Source organism: Arachis stenosperma, chromosome 4, assembly GCF_014773155.1.
Source record: "Arachis stenosperma cultivar V10309 chromosome 4, arast.V10309.gnm1.PFL2, whole genome shotgun sequence".
In the NCBI taxonomy this organism is placed as follows: domain Eukaryota; kingdom Viridiplantae; phylum Streptophyta; class Magnoliopsida; order Fabales; family Fabaceae; genus Arachis; species Arachis stenosperma.
Genome location: NC_080380.1, coordinates 18897216 through 18919873, shown reverse-complemented (window position 1 = coordinate 18919873; position 22658 = coordinate 18897216). Strand labels below are relative to the sequence as shown.

The window sequence follows — 22658 nt, the reverse complement described above, 5'->3', positions numbered from 1 at the left end:
AGAACTAGACCGAATAGATCAATTTGATGTGCGGCACTTCTTTTTTCTAGTATATTATTATATACTAAACAAAGATTCAGACAATATTTTTTTAGGAAAATGTTACCAGACTAAGAAAAATAAAAAGTTGATTACCATTAATACAAAAATAGAAGACAAATATTAAAAAGAAACCAACATTTTTTCTATTTGTTATTGATATGTTCAATCTCCTTGAGAGAGAAAAGATTAAATAATATAATTAAAAAGTAACAAATATTATGGTCTTACAAAACCACTTTCAAAAGGAACACCAAGAGCGTTCAACCATTGGTCAGCACTATTGTTAGGTCCACCCTTGAGGAATTCACCAACAGTGAATTGCATGGCTTCATTCTTGGTTATTATACCACGATATCCCTTCCACTTGATTCTTCCATGAATTGAAGCAGCTGGTCCGGTATTTCCATACTCACAAATATCTAAGAAGCCTTTCATCTCATTGGTATCATGAGGGGCCCACCCTTCCGGATTAATCCAATCACCCAGATATGATTCCATAATTACTGCTCTCGATCCTTCTTTCCATGGCCTACCTAAATAAGTCTTGATTTGGTATTTGACAGGGTCAAACATTGAATCTGGAACAATTTGGCATTCCTGAATCACAATGCCAGTAGTCATGTTCCTTTCGACGGTGCCATCTGCGACCAACACATTGAACTGAGTTGGCAAGGGCATCCTCACGATGAGCTTGCTTCTCTGGATCACGGCGGGGGATGTACCGAAGATAAAGTCAACTGTTCCAGCAATTTCACAGTTGCGGTAGAATTGTCTATTGGCTTGAACATACAAAGTGTCTTGATAACCATGTATGTGGCAGTTATAAAAAGCTGAAAAATCTCCTACATTTCTGAGTGCAACTGCTTGGTGCCCTTTTGCACCAGCTGCATTCTTGAACCTCATGTCCTTCGCAAGAAACATTCCCGCTTTATTCACTACATGCATGCACATTCATTTTTTTAAGAAAAGTATAGGTAACCAATAACATTTTTGAACAATGTGTCAATAATGTGAATTAATAAGGTTAAAAGAGTAAATTAATCTTAAATTTAATTAGTAGCATTAAATTAGGGTGTAGTGTATTTTTATTTGATTGGTGGTTGTTCATATTGTTCAAGATGGTCATTATTTACCTAACACTCCCCTTTATATATTAATTAGAGTAATCAATATATATTATGTATGACTCATATTATATATTGTGTACTTGTTTTATTCTGTATTTGCCAACTCTTCTTTTTTTTTCTTATAGGATATTATGTCGACTTTCAAGTGACTAGATAAAAGATGAGTTATACAAATATTTGTCGTGTATGTGTGTCTACGAGAAGATTAAGGTTTATATGAAGTTATTTTCATGAAATTGATAATTGAAAATTGTTAAATAATTTAATATATTTGACTAAATTGTTATTTATCTCTTTTTTTAATTATTAATTTTACTGAAAATTGCATGTGAGTCGTTATTCATATAATAATAAAATAGAGAAAATAAGAAATTACCGAAAGTGGCAGTAAACATGGTCTTGAGGTTATGGGTGACATTGCTCATACTAGCAGTGATAATGGTCTTAGTAGGGCCATCGCCACACATGAAAATGTTCATTGCATGAGATGGAATTGTACAATTCTCCTTATAAATCCCCGCCTTAACATAGATAATGTACCTTTCCTGAAAATTTTTTGTCTTTGAGTACGAGTTAATTGCATCCTGAACCGTCCTAAAGTTTCCACTACCATCTTTAGCAACCACTACATTTGGAACATGAAACTTCACATCCTTTGCCAACAGCTTGCGATATGAAGAGGAAAACCAATCGGGGAACCCGTCGTTATCAACCTCTTCGCAAAGAACACGTTCAGAAGAAGCAATGGGTTTCATTTCCACATGCAGACCAAGATCTTCAATGATCTTAGCCAAACCAGTAACAATATCGAGAGTTATGATGGAAACCTTCTCAACACGATCCAAACTCTGGCTTTGTAGTTGTTCTTTGATTTTTCTCTCTCCTTCATTTTGATCCTCAAAAATGTCAACACAAGATTGCTGATATGAGATAACGGCGCTAAGCCAGTTCTTGAGGTCGGGAGTTTGCGATTGCAAGGTGTTAATGTCGTGATTGCTGCGAAGCACATTGCTGAAAAGGTCGAGGCTGCTCAATGCGGACTCCATAACTTCTTTGCAACCATCAATGGCCATCTTGATTCCGTTGTCATCTTTGGAGAACTTCTCCTTAGTCGTCATCATCTTTAGGGCGGTGGTGACGCCGTCTCTGATATCATTCACGGCGGCATTGATGTATGCTTTCAGGTCAGAAGAAGAGGACCCATCAACTTGGCTTAGAACCTCGCGACAGAGGTTTTGATCCTCTTGTGTGTTGCGGCACATGAGACTCGTGAACCTTTCTTTAGTGTTTTGCACTTCATCAGCGCCATTGCTTTTCTTGTTATTAACGGCCACTATGATCCCAGTAACAACTCCCGCCACAAGAATGAGCGAAAGTGAAACAACTACTGATACTATAATTTTTCCCTTTTTTTCCATTTATTTTTTATCTTCTTCTTTTTGTGTTATTGGAAAACATTGCAACACTTTCAAATATTTATAGTCACTCACAAGATGTTTGTTGAAATTACTATAGTTTATTAGTTCAGATAAGTTTATGTTCAGACACACGTTTAGAAACAATTGTCTATTAATAAGGTTAATTAATTGGTATTTTATTACAACGTTGATTAGATTAACTGGCATTGTGGTATGACCAACAATATAAATTGTTTAATTTTAGTACTAAACTGTTGGATAGAAAATCCGATAGTTAACAATTCAATATGAAATTAGCTAGTTTCGATCATTGTTAATTTTCTTTTATGTTATTTGATTACAAAAGTGTCGTGCAATCAACAAATTTCAATGCAAAAATTCACAGATTTGGCGGCTAACCAAATTCGGTCACAATAATACAACTAATTTTGTAATAGATAAAGATTTGCTATAACCCAAAAACGTTTTCGGTTGCTAAATTGATATCTATAGTAAAAATTATCTACCAATTTAACAATCAACTGAAAAATTAGATTGGTTAGACTATTGCTACCTGAAGTGCTTTCATTGTTAAACTATTATTTCAGATTTTTCATGTTATTTATTAATTTATACACAAGATCATTCGCAAAATAATACGTTAGAAATATAATTATTTATCTAATTTTTTTTATTAGTCCAATTTTTTTAGAAAAAATAATTTCATGTCATGGTATTAAAATTAAAAAAACTGATTTTTATTAAATTTTCAAAAGAAAAAATATCAGCATAAGACAAAAAAAAGAGGAGTGCTAAGGAGTCAGCAATTTTTGTGACTTGTAACCATCAAATAATCATCAATGATGATTTTAATGGTGTGAGATTTTATCCAATGATTCACTTTTTCTTGTTGGTTACATATTGGCGAGAATTTAATAAAATTGCTGGCCTAGACTTTTTCAACAATGAAATCATTCATGAATGGAAAAGATGAAAAAACATTAAAAAAGATTACCGACTTATATTATTAGTTACACAATCTAATTCTTTAATTAGTTACCGAGTATGATTACACACAGTATCTCAAGAAGAAAATTGATAAAAACTGATCACTATTAAAAACATTGCACACATTGAAACTAAACTGATTTAAGATCTAAAAGATCTTCCAACACTAAGAATATGAGAGGCTCTGGGAAGCATCATAATTCGACGACCATAGAGTTTGATGGGAAGCTCTATCATCTCATGACATGGAACCTCAACCATCCAATGTCCTTGTTTTGCAGGATACACCCCATTTCCATTCCTATTCTTTGCAATGGGCCTTATTCCCATTCCAATATTCTCTTCTTTCTGCTCTGATGGAACCACCATGAATAATTCTCAACAAGATATGATATGTAACACTACAGTTTTGTTCTTTGTTGTTTCTAGTTTCAGTACAAGTTAAGATGCTTGAGTCCCTTTTGTTTATATAGAAAGCAAAAAGTGGTTCTTTAAGCTTCTCTTTATACTATGTAGGCACTGATGCAGCACTTTTAACTAATTTAATATAATATAATTTGTTTGGCCCAAGCTAATTAAGGATTATTAAATCCGGTAGATTCTGGATAAAATGAAGTAATTTATTTCACGTTAGATTTGCCAAATGAATTTTTTTTTCTTGTTGTTGGTAATAATATTTGAATAATTAAGTTTGATTAATTCAAAGGCAACAATTCACTTATTTTTTAATTAATTACGGTTATATTTTATCAAAAATACTAGCTACTTTAACGTAAATTCACTTTGGACAGTTGTCGCAGTAGCAAATGTTATGGAATTGCAAGATATTCAATTGATGTTGCAACGAGCACAAAACCCTCATTTGGCAGTTTTTAGAAAAAAAAAATAACAAATGAATAAAAAGCATCTATTATAACAAAAAGTATGTAATTTCATGACATGATAATATTATATTAAAATTTTTATGATTGGAAAGTTTAAGTTTGATCTTTGTTATTTTTTAAAAAAAAATAGTATAAAGTAAATAACAAAAATTTATGTAAATAATCAAACAAACTTAAAAAATATTCTTAAACGGATATTTTAGAAATATTATTATTCATATGCTTCTTTTTATCGACTAAAACTTTTTAGAGAAATAATTTTATAATAGTAAATTTTTTTCATGTAGTATTCTCTCTTTGTTATTTCTTTTTAACTTAAATGTTTTTTTTATTTAACTTATAAATTGTGGAAGAATGTATATACATAATTCTAGCATGTTTCTTTGGTTCTCCTGCTTGTTTAATAGATATTCTTCATGAGGATATGGTCGGTGTGGCTTTTGGATAGGGTTGCTTCAATTTTAAATTTTAATTTCTTTTGCTGTTTGCGTTTTTGGACTCTTAATTTAGACCTCCTAGCTAGATAACTTTTCTTACCAAACAAACACTAAATTATAATTATTCTTTTGCTTGTGGATTCACTTTCCGCACATATATATCATGTTCGCATAATCTGACTTCAATAATTTTGTATTATTGTAATAGCTTCCTAGTTAATTAATTAATTTTAGCTAGCTAGCATAATAATAACGTGAATGATATATTTTACTATATATGCTCTTTTTTTTGCTATTGGATTATTTAGAAGCTAGCCTCTTTTTTAGGGGTACAAAGAAGATATGAAATTTGTTGGTATAACAATATTTAAAATGGTTCTCGTAACAAAATATATTTTTTAATAATTATTAAATAATTTTTATTTAATCATGATTTTAAATTAATTTTTATTTATTATTTAATTTTAAAATTTATTTTTTATTTTATAAATATTATTTTATTATTCACTATTTATATTTATTAACAAGTAGAAGCAATAATATGAAATATATTTTTCATTAATATTAACCTTTATAAATATTTTGACAATATGAATTAACGAATTTTTTATTAATCTGTTACATCTTAAAAATTAAAAAAATCGTGTTTGTTGTTAATTCAATCGATTTATTTGACACCAATCGATTAATAAGAAATGAGTAGCGTCAAAAAAATCAATTAGAAATATAATACAATCGATTGAATTGGACACTAAAATATGAATTTTTTTCATATTCAATCGATTAAAAGTACAATACAATTGATTGAATTTTGCATAACAATATAAATTTTTTCTTATTCGATTGATTAGAATTGGAACACAATCGATTGAATTGCCTAAATTGATCGATTACAAATGATACCGAATGCACAAGATAAAATAATACAGATATGTTGTAAAAATAAATAAAATGGATCAATGTGATGTTGGAAACAAAAGAATAAAAATTCTGATTCTACGATCCTTTCTGTTATAATATTAATTACCAGAATAAAAAATGCCTCTGCAGCGGATATCAAATACTGAAGAATAAACATTTGCATGTTTGAAGATGCTTCTGAGGGGTTTTAAGATCTAAGTGCCATCGGAGCCAAACTAATTCCACCGCTGCTCGAATTCGAACCGCCATCAAGATTATATTTAATGTTCAAAATTAGATATAAGATTTCTTTAAAAAAAGATAACAATTATTCTTGAATCAAATAAATTGAAGTATGGATGTGTATGGATTAAGACTTTATACCTACTTTTTTAAATGGATAATAATAAAAAAGATTGATTGATAATAATAAAAAATGATTGATAAATAATTATCTGTAGAATTAGATAATTAAAAATTAAATTAATAATAAATATTTATTAATTATTAATCTTAATATTAAAAAAATAAGATTAGAATATCAAAATTAAAATAAAATTAAAAAATTTGAAAATAAAATTTTAAAAATAAAATAAATTAAATTAAAAATATATTTTATTATCAAACATTATTGGACCATTAAATTTTTTACCACACAAAAAAGGATCTTTGCATTCGTTGAAAAACATGTATATGATACTAGATTATCGCTCTCGATCTTTCCCATTCTCACTTTTTCTAAAATGGTTTTTTTTATACTTTTTATTTGAATAAACTTTTTTTGTCTTTAGTTATTTGTTCGAAAATTTTTTATAATTTAAAAATTTTCAATTAATTATTAATTATTTAAATAATTAATCTAAATAGTCTTTATAGATAATAACATATTAATAGTTTAAAGACAGTTTATATCAAAATTATTAAAACACTTATTTAAATAAAAATATTAAAAATATCTTTTTATAAAAAAATTTTATATTAAAAATATATTTTATTTATTTGGTCATATTCTAAAAAAATAATATTTTTATAATATATCAAATTAAATTTTATAACTTATTATTTAATAATAAAAAAATATATTTTATATAAAAATAATTATAAAATCTTTATAGTAATATCTACTTTTTTATATTCTCTAATCTTAAAAGCAAAGTAATCAATGTAGTATACATAGATTATATTATTCTGTAATGAAAATTACTCAGATTATTTGACTAGCACTGCGTTGAATAATAATAGAAAGCATTAGATGGCGACATGTGTATCTGATTCCTCAACATTATTTGCTACTTTTACTTTCTCCCTTCAAACATCTTTAGCTAACTAGTTATCTTGTGATGGGAAATTTCGTTCCACTTAGTTATTAATTTTTCGATTATATTATTTGTATATTAAAATTAATTATCAAAATTAATTATTAATATAAAGAGTAAAGTATCATTTATGTCCCCAACGTTTGGGGTAAGTCTCAAACCTATCCCTAACGTTTTAAACGTCCTATTTGTGTTCCAAAGGTTTCTAAATGTAGTCAATGTTATCCTACCGTCAAAATTAGAAACATTTCGTTAACGCCGTGAGCAACGTGGACGTTTTGTGACACGGTGGCAGGGCATATTTTCTGACCGTTATTCAAATTAAAAAGAAAACGTAAATGTGAAGGAGAGAAGCAGAGGGTCATCTTGAAAACCCTAATCCCCAAATCCTTGCTTCTCGTTGCTGGCGCGCTGCCTCTGAAGGGGGATTCCACCTGCATGAGAGAAGATGGAGCATGAAGCATGCCAATCTGAAGCGACCCAAGGCAGCAAACAAGCCACACGAAGTAGAAACCTAGCACGTCGAAGGAGGACAACATGTTACTGTGGGGAACGGCCTGTCCTCGCAACTTCGTCGACGGCAGAAAATCCTGGGCGGAGGTTCTGGGGTTGCGTTAACTTCGGGGTGAGCTTTAGCCATGTCCTTTTTTTGTTGTTGAGTTTTGTGTTTTGACCATCAATGGGAGTGAATCGGCCGTCTCCTGTTTTGTATAGGTTGGTGAAGAATGTGGCTACTTCGTATGGGCTGAACCAGAGGAAGATATGTCACAAGTTTCTAGGTTAAGAATGAAGGTCAGAAATTTGAAGGGCAAACTGGATATGATGGAGTTTAGGTTCATGGTTGCAGTGGGAGTTGCTTTGGTTGGTTGGACACTGGCACTAATACTGGTGTTTGAGAAAACAACAGCAGCCAAATTTGGGAGACTCTCACTAGAATGATGTTGCTGGTTATAATGAGTTATAGGAGAAAATTGTTAGATGGCTAAATTGTGTACTGTATGTTGGCTTAGAAATAGTTCTGATGTTGAAGTAGTTGCTATTTTGTTGAACTGAATGATATTGTAATGCAATGATGGTTTTGTAAGTTTTGGTTGAAGAAAGGCTACTTTTGTGCAGATTCAATGTTGTTTGAGTGAAATAGATGAATGAAATCAAGTTTTGGGGTTTTGCAATATATTTAAATCAAGCTACTCAATAGGATGGGAACAAGCATTTCTGTAACATATTACTAAATGTTTAACCATAAAGCTGTCATTGGATACAAGCACAAAAGATTGGAAGCAAAATAACAAAACAAGAGCAACACACTTTGCTCCATAGTAATGGTCTGCAATAACATACTAGGGTCTTAAAACTAGTTTCCATACAGTGTAAAGATACTAAACAGAAATCCTTTACTCATAAATAAGTAGCCCTAAAACATAAAACAGTAGACATTATGCACTTCACATCTTTTTCCATGCTTTGGGAGGTGTCCTAGCCATGAATTTCAGTTGGGATTTGCTGATGTTCTTCGATGGACTTGGCAGCACCCTCAGACTTGTGGTGGATGGAGTCAACTTAGCCTTTTTTGAAGTAGCCTGAGACTGTTGTGAACTCACATCAATAGAAGAAGATTTTCTCTTTGGCCTTGTGACTGTGGTCTTATTTGCAGCAGGTTGGGATTGCTTAGAGCCCTGGCTGGAGATAGTGCTTGAGATAGTGCTAGTGGTAGTGCTAGACTTGAATTTTGAAGCTCTTCTTGTGGATCCAGCTACTTTATTTGCCTAGCAAACAAAGACAACACCAGAATCTCATATCATAATCTATAAGTGCAATTTAAAAAATGAAGCCCTAAGTAAAAATGCTTACCGATGCAGTTGCAGCTACTTTACGCTTCTTTGGACAGGTCCGTTTGTTGTGACCTTTAGCAAAACAATAGGAGCACTTCTGATTCTGCCCTTGGCGAGACACTCCTCCCCTAGTTGGGTTCTCATCTGCAGCCTTGTTACGTTTCAGTTTAGGCCTTCCAATAGGTTTCCTGTATATTGGTGGCAAAACGTCATCAAAGGGTGTCTTTTCCCATAGGTTGGGGCCATTCAAGGGATATACCACATGCTGGTAGCATTCAGTGTAGGTTGCTTTCTTGTAACAGTTTGCAACAAAGTTGTCAACATTGAAACACATCTTCCTGATGCAGGTCATTGCATGAGCGCAGGGGATCCCAGATAGTTGAAACTTCCTGCACGAACACTCATGATTCTTCAAGTCAACAACGAACTTCTCTTTGCCTCCATGGATACTTGTAACCTCATATTTATCACGACCAGCATACGTGCTCACCCACTTACCACTTGCATCAGCCTGTTTCTCAACCTTAATCCTGATCCGGGGCAATACTTCTCTTGGGTATTCCATTATACGATCCCTGTTATCAGCCCAACGCCTCATTATGTATACTCTAATATCTTCAAGCATGCTGACTATTGGTTTCTCTCTGGCATCCACAATTACAGAGTTAAATACCTCACACATATTGTTTACCAACGTGTCACACTTAGACCAAGTTCCAAACTTGTGCCGACACCAATATTTTGCTGGTATCTCCATCAGGTGATTGTAGGCTCCATTATCAAGACTTTGTATTTCAGCCATTCTCCTCTCCCACTCTTGTAAATAAGTAGCCTTTGCAGCATTCCACATCATCAGTTTTAGTTGCAGCCCTGGGAATCTCTTTCTGAAATTGCTATAAAGATGTCTAACACAGAATCTATGATCCACTCCGGGTATGAGCTCATCAAAGGTTGGAACTAAGCCCTAAACCCACAAGTAATAGTTAATGTAGTAATTAGATCAGGTAAACTATCTGTAAGGCAATAATTAGTAATTCAGTAATTCAGTAAGTCATTACAATTCACACCCTAAAGCATACACTACAAACACAGATCCTCATGCAATTCAAAGACCATCATACACTTCAAATATTTTTAACCTACAATTCAAACAGTAGCATACAACACTAAAACTAATACTAGGTTCAATGAAGTAGGTCCTTAAAACTAAGTTTAGAAAGAAGTACCTTCTGTTGGTCAGACATGAAGGTGCAGCTCCTTATCTTGTCATAGCCAAAGTCATCACACAGATTGGTAAGGAACCAGGTCCATGTGTCCTTCGTCTCTGCTTCAACCACTGCATAGGCTATTGGCAGCATCTGGTCATTCGGGTCCCAGCCAATAGCAGTGAGTAGCTGACCTCCATATGGTGTCTTGATGAAACACCCGTCCAGGCAAATTATTGGACGGCAAACCATGAAGCTCTTCTTGCATGCATCAAGGCACACATACATTCTTTGAAACTTTGGCCTTAAATCCACACCAGGTTTGGGTCTCTCTGAAGCAAACTCTGGTGGTCTCTCCACTTGCAACTTCACTGTAGAACCCGGATTAGACCTCAGCAATTCATGACAGTAGTCATAGAGCCTCCGATACTGCTCTATGTACGTTCCTTGTAACTCATCAAGAGCAAACTGCTTTACCCGGGCAGCTTTAGACTTAGTCAGCTCTACATTCCACTTACTATATGCTTTCTTCATTAGTGTGGACAGCTTTATCTTTGGATTCTCAGCAATTTTGTTTAGAAACACCTTGCTCAACCATTTTGCATGCATAATCCCAATTTTCAACTCCCTAGAACAGCTATGCTTGTTGTGGCAGCTGGTTAGTTGCCATGTTTGCTCATTCTTCATCTTCCCACAATATGCAAACCAGTTACAACCCTCTACGCAAGTGACTTTCACTCTCCGAAGATCAACCTTATCAAACCTCAAACCCCTCCCAGTATGTACAGCATACGCAGTGGCACAATCCTTAAACTCCTCTCTTGAAACATAAAGAGTCCCAATCTCCCACTTGTACTCACTCATGTCCTTTAGTTGCTTGTGCAAAGGATACCTCTTGGCAACATTGTTATCATCTTCATCATCACCAACAATAGGCACATCCAGAAAATCTTCAGATTCATATCCTTCTTCCTCATCCCCTAAACCTGCAGCAACCTTCTCCTGACCTCTGTTATTGTCACCCCTACTCTCTTTTGCTGCATCAGTTTGGGTTTCAGTTGTGCCAGCCTCGAATGTATCTCCTACCCTGATGTCAACATCAACTAACCCCTCAGCCCCTTCCTTATCATCATCACTGTCACCAAACACAACCTCAGCTGCACTATCTTCTGAGCAATAACCATCTCTGGAATCAGAACTACATGAATCACTACTGTCATCTACACCACCCTTGGGAGTATAGTCCTCATCCTCGCTGCCATCACTACCCTCTTCTTCCTCATCTGATTCATCATTACCATCTTTCTCACCCACATTCACTTCCTCCACAGTTGGGCCAGAATTTCTCTCCACATGTCTTGTTGAATGGGCCTCAAAGGTTATAATTGGGCCTGGCCCATTAGATCCACAAGCCTGCTCCTGCATGGTAGTCTCAGTACTCCCTAACATGTCTATATTTTCAACCTCTTCATGGATATCACTAGGTTTATGAACTACATACAGCTCCACCATATCCTCCCTAACCCCAATATTAGCCATATCCATTGCATCTTTGTCTGTTCGCAGCATCCTCAAGCTTTCTTCTGTACTCCCTCCCAGTGATTTGTACCACATTGCTGCAATGTCTTTTTTCAGATACCCTTGTCTGCTTACTATGTCATAAACTTCAATCAGGCTCCACTCATCTTCATTACAGTAGTCTATCACACTTGTCTCCCCACCCAAATACTTCAAAAGCCCACCTTCAAGACCAAAGCTTCCATGGTGGTAAACTTTGACACTAAAATAACTCATCCTAAAAACAACAGACCCTGTTACATCATATCAGCAGTGAAACTAGTAAATTCATAAGCACATATTGATAAACCAAAAACAAGTCATTTCATGCCCTAACTAACGTACGCAGCGAACATTTCTCTCGGAATACATGATTTCAAATAAACCCTAACGCGAAAACAATCTCCTATATGACCTTTGTTCTTCATCGAACTACTACATACAAACCCAAGAAACAAAATTTCTTCCTAGTACATACCTTGTCGAAGGAAACCTCTCTGTTGGCAGACCAAAAGTGCGATCTTTCATGCAACACAAGCAACCGCAACTCGCCAAGAAGCTTGTAGCCCCTCCCTGCGATCGCCCTCGAAGAGGTGTCAGACGTGTGTCGTGAGGAGAACCCGAAGGATCACACTAGCGTTGAGGTACTCTGTTTCTTCAACGTTTCGTATTTCCTTCAGTGAATGGTATAATGGGCGCGAAGAGGCAGACGTGTCTCTCTAAGGCTTGGGGCTTGCAACCTCAGCATCCACGTAGGTAACGGCGTTAGCGAAATGTATCTAATTTTGACGGTAGGATAATATTGACTACATTTAGAAACGTTTGGAACACAAATAGGACGTTTAAAACGTTAGGGATAGGTTTGAGACTTACCCCAAACGTTGGGGACATAAATGATACTTTACTCTAATATAAAATATATATTAAAATATAAATATATATTTAAAATTTAAATTATATATATTTATATATGAATATATTAATAACAGAATAAATTTGTTTTTTTTTTCTCAATTCGTCAAAAATTAATTCCCCGTACCAACAGAGGTCAAAGGGTCAAATACAGTGAGAAATTCTTAGCATCTTACTGCATAATTGTCCCCCAAAGATCATTCATCAACTTTTTTTTTATTGTATTATTATTTTTTAAATAAAGAATGGGTGCCAGAATACCTGACTATATATGGTCAGAAAAATATAGTTGGTTATTGCAAAAGAAATCATGCAATTTTTTATAAGTTGTAAAATCGATTTTTATATTAAAGTATCACTACTAGAAAATTAGTTATTACAGACGGATATTTTCGACAGATTTTATCCCACAGAAATACAGATGAAATTTTAGAGGAATTTTTTTGTCGGAAAATAAAAAAAATGAATTAGCATAAATTACAGACGAAAAATAGAATCCGTCGATAATTCTGTCGGTAAAATTAATCTTTTTTCGTGGGAAATAGTTACAGACTGAAAATCCGTCTGTAATTAAATAGACAAAATACTACTTTTTATTAAATTATTACAGACGGATTTTCCGTCTGTAATTTAAAATTTTTCGTCGGAAATATTAGAATAAAGATGTGAGGATCATGTTATACCACTTCATTTCACACCCCACTTACGCGATTCCACGCTCATCCCCTCTGAATGCTTCATCGGCGTCGCTATCAGCCTTGCTCCGCCGTCTCACCGAACCTCCATTGCACTCAACTTCCATCGGCTTTGCTCGCATCCCGTCACACCCCTTTCCGGTTCATCTTCGTCGCACCCCTTCCGTCGGTCTTGCTCGCATCGCTCCCTTTCGAACCCTAATGTGCGTTTCTCTCTTCGTTCTCACCACTAGTGCTTGCTCTTTTCCGTGTGTTGCTGTGTTTCTCTCTTCGATCTTGCCTCGGTTGTGCAGATAATCCTAATCTCCTTTCTCTTTCATCGCTGTTTTCTTTCTTTCTATACCATCGCTAACTCTAATTATATTATCCTATGTTCCATTGCTAACTATGATTCTATTTCCTATTCTATGATAATTTCAACGTCAGCGATTATGATGAAGATATAAAGCAGGTTCTAATACTTAATAGTTTGATTTTATAATAGTTTTATTTTTTCTAAAAGAATCCAAGATTGTATAAAAATGAATGTGATTTTGATCTTACAACACTGGATTCATGTTATATTTGGAGTTTCCTAAAATCATAAAATCTTTACAGGAAAAGATACTAATGCTACTGATATGGGAAAGAAGGGTAGTTGGTTTTCTGCAATAACGAGGATTTTCACACACCACTCTAAGGAGAAGCAAGTACCTAATGTAAGTGATTTTATTTATATTTGTTTATTTATTTATGATGTGAAAAATCTTGATCCTGTTTGGCATGTTCTTAATTTTTCTTTTTGTTGTTGTTAGGTTTGATTTTCTTGTTACTAATAAAGACTTGTAGTAGTATTAAAATACTTAATCATTTCTAATATTTTGAAATTTTGGGATTCTGGTCTATAAGAATGTAGATGAATATAATTATGTTGTATAAAGTCATAAACTAAAAGGATTTGATAGATGCCAATTAAATTGTTTCATAATCAGTAATAGAAAATTTGAAATGTAGAAGACAGAATACTAATATTTTTATGCTCATTTTCTATATGGAAAGGAAGCAAAATCTGCAAACTAATGTTTATTTTGTTTGAAATCAATCATCATGGAACTCTGTCTTCACTCTTCAAAATTTGCAACAAGCTCTTTTTACAACATGCAAGATTATTAACAAGTTCGCGAGTTGTGTCATATGATTGAAGTTTATCTAAGCTCTGAGATTTGGTGAACTTTCGAGTTTGATAACCTTGCAAATATAACAGGATTCAGAGAACAAAATCTCGAAAGATAAGAAGAAGAAAGGCCTAGAAAAACTAAGGCATGGAGAGACCAATTCATTCATCCCCCTCTTCAGAGAGCCAAGCAGCATTGAGAGAATCTTTAGCGACTTTGAAAGAGAGCAACAATTACTATCTGTAAGGCCTCCAACGCCTCTGGAGCAACCAAAACTAGCCCCTGTTGTCCCTCCTAGAACTGCTTCTCCAAGGGCTCCTTCTCCGAGGGATCCATCTCCAAGAGCTGCGTCTTTTAGTAAGTTTCGAGTTTCTTTTAGTTTTGCTTCCTGCTTTCTTGTTGCGACTACATTTGAGTTGCTGATATGAATGGGGTCAACTTTGTATGACTTGCTGATATCTTAGTCTTCTATAACTTATTTTATCTACCAATTAGAACTACTGCATTATTTATTTTTATTTATTTTCTCCTGCTCTAGTTGAGAATGTTTGAGGAGATGGGCTTCAAGGTTGATCACTCCAGTCCTATATATAAGCGCTTTCATCTGAAAATACTTGGTATGGAACTACACCTAATGTCTTGCTACTTCTCTGTGGTGACTACACTGTGTTGAAACCTCTGTGATGCAGCCGGTGCCTAAATTGAAGAAGAGTCGCCTTGTTTACAATTAGTTCTTCTATGATCTTACTGATTTTTTCCCTTTTTTGGTATATTTTAGGCCCATTTGAATCCGGAATAACTGGTACTAGTTCGCCAGCATCTGGTGGAAAAGGTAGGAGTGCAATTGTTGAAGTTATTACTACCTCCATCCTTTCACGACTTCACATTCTGGCACGTTTTGATTACAATATTTAAATAGATTGCTCGTTCTTTTTGTGTCTCCTCAGTCAGTTTCTTTTTCCTGATTGTTTTTCGTTTCCAAGGTGAATTTAACAAAGGCAGAAAGGAAGACAAGGTTGCAAATGGAAAGGCTAATGCTTCAAAAAGCCCATCAGACCCTGGAATTGATCAAAGTTGGTGCTTGACTTGGTTATACCTTCTTTATGATTTATACCTGCATCTTGACTCTCATTTATGATCTATTCATTTTGGTTTAGTCACTGAACTAATCAAATCTGCATTACATAAACTCTGCTTTAACTAATATCTACAATATTACTCCTATTTGGTTGGCTTATGGTGAACTTCCAGAAAATATCAAATGCCTAATGGGAGGGAATGAGGGAATGAGGGAATGATGGATGTTATGTTAGGCCAATTTCACTTTGCCAAAATTTAAAAGTAGAATGTGTTTATCAATCTCTACTAATCATGATTTTCTTACTATACTTTCAGGTACATAGATGGCCAAGAATGGGAGGGCATAGATTCATAGGAATTATATTTTTGCATCAATTTGGTGTCTATGGATTGCAACAATTAGCAAGATATTTAGAGACAAAATGGTTAACAGGAGTGAAAGCTCTATAGCTATGAGTGCCTTCCATGTAGATTACACACTTGAGAAAAGTGGTTTTTATGATATACATGTATATTGTGGGTGTAACACCCTAATATTCAAATCGTTATGCTCGAGTCATAAGTCAATAATATTACGGTGGTACGACTCTTAGGTGGATTTTTAATATATAGAAATAGGTAATTTCGAAGGGAGTATTAATCGAGAAGCCTGAAAAGAGTATAAATAAAATCGCGAAGACGTATCACTCACGTTTCGACAACAAAAAGATAAACCGTGAAGCCAAAAGTGATATACGGACAAGGCATAAAGGAGATTAAGAGATAGATAACAGATAGATATATATAACATAATTAATAGCCACTAGTCGCGACCCGCGAAGTTTAGGCCGGCTAGGGTACAGTATGAAAGTTGTTGACAACAGTATATCCTAATCTCTCTCAAAGGAAACATAAGAGCCTCTATAGGCAAGTTCCAAAAGAGTTCAATACATAATATAATCTTTTCAAAACAAAGGTGGAGAGATTCTAAGCAAAACACAAAGTAGAGAAAATAAATATCTTCGCCGTCTCTCAGACGAACCACAGCTCACTTCTGAGCACCTAGACCTGTATCTGAAAAATAAGATATATATACGGAATGAGAACCCCGGGTCCATGGGTTCCCAGTACGGTAAAAGTGCCAAATAAATACAATGCATTGCAATAAAAACTCACTAAGCATCCTAAACTTCTTCACCAAATATCTAGCCTAGATTCTCACTAATCCATGAATAGGCAACTGTCGTAAGGGGATACTAAATCTAGTTCATGTTACACATGTTTCCCAACTCGCTGACTCTTCTACGAATCAGACTCAGAATCATAAGCAAAACCATCACCAGTTGTTCTACCTCAGCAATTTTGTATCAATACATCATACTCTCACCTGGAGCTAGTGAAACCACATCACTGCGTCTTTCCAGGGAGCTCAAATTATCTCACTAAATGATCATCATCATCATGCAATCGTATCATCAAATCATCTCATCAAGAACAGCCCCCAACATTCACCAACACCAGCATGAGGGGCCTCTCAGTTGTACAAACACAAGCAATACATGCAAGTAATACACAAATAAGGTACAAGTAGAACAAGTAGCACATAATCAGGTAACATAGCATATATGATGTAGAAATCCAAAACAAATAGGCAAACCCAAACAATTCAAACATATGCAAATGATGTATGCCTGCCCTATGGCCGATGATATCATCTGTCGGTTATATAGCCAACCCGACATGTCCTGGTAGCTAACCATTGGACAGAAACACCCCTTGCGGAGCAAGTAGGTTTCAGCTACAACCCCCTTGCTACTACCCGCTCAACCCAGAGCCAGTGGAACAATCACTACTGCGGCTACTACCCAGGCGGGTGTTTAAAAGCTCAACCTGGAGCGAGTGGATTCACCACTACTGCCGCTACTACCCAGGCATCACAATCTCTGACCTGGAGCAAGCGGGACGAACCACAACCCTTGCTATTGCCCAGGTATCTTAAGCATTGACCCGGAGCAAGCGGGACGAACCACAACCTTTGCTACTGCCCAGGTATCTCAAACATATATTCATTCAATCTCAATTCATATTATCAATCCTCATTGTTATCAAATCTCAAACATTAACCTGGAGCAAGTGGGACAAACCACAACCCTTACTACTACCCAGGTATCAGAGCTACATTCATTCAAAACTCCATAATTAACTCATTTATCATAAACATCCTTTTTTGTCTCATACCCGAAGCAACTGGACAACGCCACTGCCTACTACCGGGGGTCACACATCACATTTCAACATTTTCTATTATTATCCATTTAACACATTCATTCATTAATCATATATGCATGTATACTCAGCCATAATCAATAATGACTTTGCCGTAACCCGGCAATAACTCAGCCATCCGGCTCATGGTTCAATCAAGAACTAGCCATTTATCAATAAATATAGCCCTTCGGCTCATGCCATACACAGCACTTCTACGGTCATCCCCCATATCTCATATAATCATCTTTGATCATCATTGATCACAACTTCTCCCCTTGCTTCATTCGCAAGTTACCACATCCCCTAGCTCCTTCCTCTTTGCTAGGCATATCATAATGATTTAATACATGAGGGGTGAGATCGGAGGCTTAGAAGTATGAGATTTAGTTTTTAAAACTCAAAAATCAACTTTGGGATGAAAACAGGGCCACGCGTACGCGTACTCCACGCACACGCGTGGATGGCCACAAAGCTCATCGACGCGTATGCGTCATACACGCGGATGCGCGGATTGAAACACAGCCAGACGATGCGTACGCGTGGGTGCACTTGCTCCCCAAGCACAAAACTGGCACAACTCTGGCACAACTCTCAGAAAAATGGCTGGGCATTGGGTGTAGCATATCGATGCGCACGCACACACCACGCGCACGCGTGGATGGTGCCTTCTTGAAGAACGACGCGTACGCGCCAAGTGCGCCTACGCGTGGATGGTCATTCTGCTAAAAATTTTCTAAGTTAAAAGCTGCAGAATTCACAGATTCAACCCCCAATCTTCCGACGGCCATAACTTTATCATTTTAAATCATTTTTCGCTCATTCTTCGAACGGCATGGACATCCCGGATCCAATTTCGCTTCTAAACAAGTTTGGCACAAAACAGAGATCCAGAGTCCAATTTATGTCCCATCAAAGTATGCCCAAAAACCATGTTTTCATACAAAACCACAAGGTGCCCTTTTCAAAACAAGCCATTTTCAACCCTTTTCAAAATCAACCAAAACATGCTAGTTTCAACCCTTTTTGAAATCAATCAAAATATACCAAAATCAACATCAAGCCTCCTCAACTCATACATTAACACTTTACTACGATTCACAAAATCGCCATATAACCATTTTTACCCATTTCAAACAAATGGCTAAATTACAAATACATCAACATGTCATACATCCTTCCTCATCCCAATTTCTAACAATACTATTTCCAATCAACCATCATTATACATAATCAATGTCATACTCACTATCACGTGGTTTCACCCACAAATCAACCTTAATCATTCCTCAAGCATATACCACAACATACATATCTCTCATGCATTATCATACCATCAAGACATCAATAATCATAATCACATATATGACCACATAATATTTCTCAACCAAAACGAAACATACTTCATCTACATAATTTCACCCAAAATTACCAAATTCCACACTTCAACTCCTCAAACCTTATTATTCAATAACCAACCCAATCATTCACATATTCATTATCTGAAATTCATCCAATCACTTGTGTCATCATACAATGTACACATCAACTTACCTTACTTACCTCTTTCCGGCTTCCGGCCCAAAATTTACGGCCTCCGGCCCAATTTCACAATTTAAATGCATAAACTACAAATCAATACTCATTACTCAATACATCAAATTTTCAATACACCAAGCATACAAGGCCACACAATTCTCAACCCAATCATTAATTCACATTACATACCAACTATGCATATTAGCACCAACCATTTACACAATCCAAACTTAATCCTAGGGCCATCTAGTCTAGGAATTCTCATCACACCACACGGTACTTAAATGAAACTTAAACTGTACCTCTTGTAGCCAAACCAATTGAGCCTCTTCTTTAGAAGTCTCCACCAACCTTAGCCCCAAGCCTCACCAAAGCTCCTCAAGCAACACCAATCTCCCAATTGTGCACCAAAACCATCAAATGCACTAACATAACCAATATCACATACACACATCAACCTAGGGCTCATAAAAATGATAAATCACAAGAGTTTGAGCACTTCTTACCTCAGCCCATATGAAGTAGGGATAGAACCCACTTGAAATCCATGTTGGAGTATCCCTAAACACCCAAAATCATAAGATTTCAACACTAACTACCTAAAAACGTGTAACAGTGGAGAATTTCGAAAACTGGGCAGAGATGAATGGAATACTCACCACAAAACTTAGATATAATTGTAGAGGATGAGAAGAGCGATGCGTGGCCATAAACGGCTCGTCAATCGGAGCTCCGTAGCTCAAGTTATGGTGATTTGAAGATCAAAGAGAGTTATGTTTTCTCTCTTCTCTTCTCTCTTCCCAATTTCAGCGCCCAACACCCCTTCTTTAGGGCAAAATGAGCTGAAATGCTCATAACTAATGTTTATATATGTTGGGTCTTGGGCTCACTTATGCCCGGTTCACTTATTTTTGTCCGTTGGCCCAATTTTGGACCAAAACCTTTAAGATTAGCGCTCTAACTCGCACTTCAAATATTTCTACCTCCATAATTATAATTCCTCATTTCTTAATCCTATTTACTCTTAATCAATTTTCTCAGCTGCAGTACCAGGCAAGTCTCAGCCGGTACTGTCGGTCAAAATTCCACTGCGCGCTTTTACGCCGAAAACTATATTTTCCAACTCGGAAAAATTCACTGAATTCAAATATCATATTTAAATCATCAAATTCCAATTGCCAAATCGTCCAACCATATTCACTCCTATTTAACTTATTATTTAATTAATTTCGGTTAGACCGGGTATTACATTCTACCCCCCTAACAGAAATTTTCGCCCTTGAAAATCCCATCCATCACTACGAGTGCGCGAGTATAGTCTACCTTTATATCAAATGCATAATAGTTCCAAGGTCCTTTTTACTATGCGCACTTCCGTTGCCGCGCTCTGATTTCTCTATCCCTGAGGGTTTCGGTCGTTCGTTCAACGCCGACCAACAGCCTCGTTTCTTACTTTTACCGTCTCATCAACCCACACCCTATTAAATCTCAAATCATGTCATCAATAATATTGCCATCATCGTTAATCATAGCCATCATCCCACATCACTATAATCAATCAAAGCTTTCTTCGGTTTTTTTTTTAGAATTCAATGAGTTTGGACTAACAAGCTGACAAACTCTTAAGAATCCGCTTTCCTTTAAAAATCTATGAAAGCTTTCGAGACACATCTCTTTTGTTGAAGTTACTTAGATCAAAAATCATTTTCAAAAATATAACCAACACTCCTTCGAATTCTTGGGAAAATTTTCAACAGCACCTCCCTAAAAATTAGAGTTTACTACCCATCACGGGTTCCCTCAAACCAATCTCAGTACCGCATCAACATTTCAATTTAATGGTTTTCACATTCATCTTTCAAAACCAATCATTATAAATCTCAAACTAAATCCAAGGTCACTATGACCAAACATCATGGCACTCATCTCTCAAACACGACAACTTGCACTCTCTCATCATCTAAATCAGATTACGCATCAATGATAATTTCCTCATCCATTTCAGAACCATCAAGGCTCACAGCCACAATTAATTCCAATTATCTAGAATCATTATCTGCATAAGCTCACTAAACTTTTAAGTACTCAAAGCATAAAGCATTTCTAATCATACCCCACTTTTCCTTATTATTACCATACTATGCTAATGCTTTAGCAAGCTTCCGCTATGCCACTTTGATTTTTCGTCAAGTATTAGTTCCATCACTTATTTCCTCAAGTACTCAACCACAACTTAGCACGACTGGCATTTCAAATCAACGTTTCCAAATCCATCATTTAGGACCATTTTTTATCTATTTAAATCAAAGAAACTAAAAGTCACGGGTTAATCCATTTTACCAAAAATCTAGAAATCAACCAACTACATAACAAACACAACACATCATTCTCAACATAAAATCATTTACATCACAGACATTTATCCATTTGTATTAAGAAAATTCCTTACTCGGACCATCTGGTTTGCTCCTCAGTCTAATATTAAGCTCGACAGTCCCAGTTCTACTGTACATGCGGTATTATAAAATCACGCACTGTCCTTTAAGCTTGATGATAATAATTACCTCAATCTTACTGTCGCAATCGGCCCGCATCCTGACTCTCTCCTTGTTGAAAATTTCTTGATACATGCCCTGGTAACCCGCACTTGTAACATACGCCTAACCCCACTCGGCACGGCCTATTTGGGTGATGAATTCCACACCTCTGACAGCTCAAAATATCAGAAGCAGCCGCTGCCCGTTTTTCTTTACCGTTCCTTTGGGACTCCTCACTCGTTGCAAAGTTATTCCGTCCTTGGAGAAAGTGTTGTATGTATCCTCTCTCCTTAAACTCTCGACCCCTTGGTACAAATCCTTGGTTGTGCTCTCTATGACTTCCTTTCTCTGCAACCATCCTCTTCACACACTCTTCAGCAATTTTGCTCTTATTCACCAACTCTGAAAAATTTCGGATCTCCATTGGTCCCATTGAACTTAAGATGTCGCTCCGGAGCCCTCCTTCATACTTAATGCATTTCCATTCCTCGAAGTCTCCCAGAGCTCCCTGACACATGCGGGAAAACCTTAATAGCTCCTCAAATTTGTCTGTATACTCAGATACGGACATAGCACCTTGCTTCAGCTGCAGTAACTCCAATTCCTTGGCTGTCCTGGCAGAATTCGGAAAGTACTTCTTATAGAATTTCACCTGGAAGGCATCCCAAGTGATAAGATCATCCCCCTGCTGCAGGAGGTGTCGGGCCCCTTGTCACCAATGCGATGCTTTCCCAGTAAGCAGATAGGTAGCAAATTCAACACACTGCTCCTCAGGTACCAACTGCGCTTGCA

The 22658-nt window shown here is 35.9% G+C and overlaps 2 protein-coding genes across 2 annotated transcripts; one reads left to right on the top strand and one right to left on the bottom strand.

Moving 5' to 3' along the window:
• Window positions 1-258: 258 nt before the first annotated feature.
• Window positions 259-2587, bottom strand: LOC130974732 (pectinesterase-like). The gene is made up of 2 exons (XM_057899587.1): window positions 1546-2587; window positions 259-977 (listed from the first exon to the last, which is right to left on the bottom strand). Exons 1-2 carry the CDS (start codon window positions 2585-2587, stop codon window positions 259-261), a joined length of 1761 nt encoding a protein of 586 aa, XP_057755570.1.
• Window positions 2588-7559: 4972 nt separating this feature from the next.
• LOC130974731 (uncharacterized) lies at window positions 7560-8050 on the top strand. Its single transcript, XM_057899586.1, has 2 exons — window positions 7560-7736; window positions 7826-8050. The coding sequence occupies exons 1-2, from the start codon at window positions 7560-7562 to the stop codon at window positions 8048-8050; spliced, it is 402 nt and encodes a 133-aa protein (XP_057755569.1).
• The last annotated feature ends 14608 nt before the right edge of the window (window positions 8051-22658 follow it).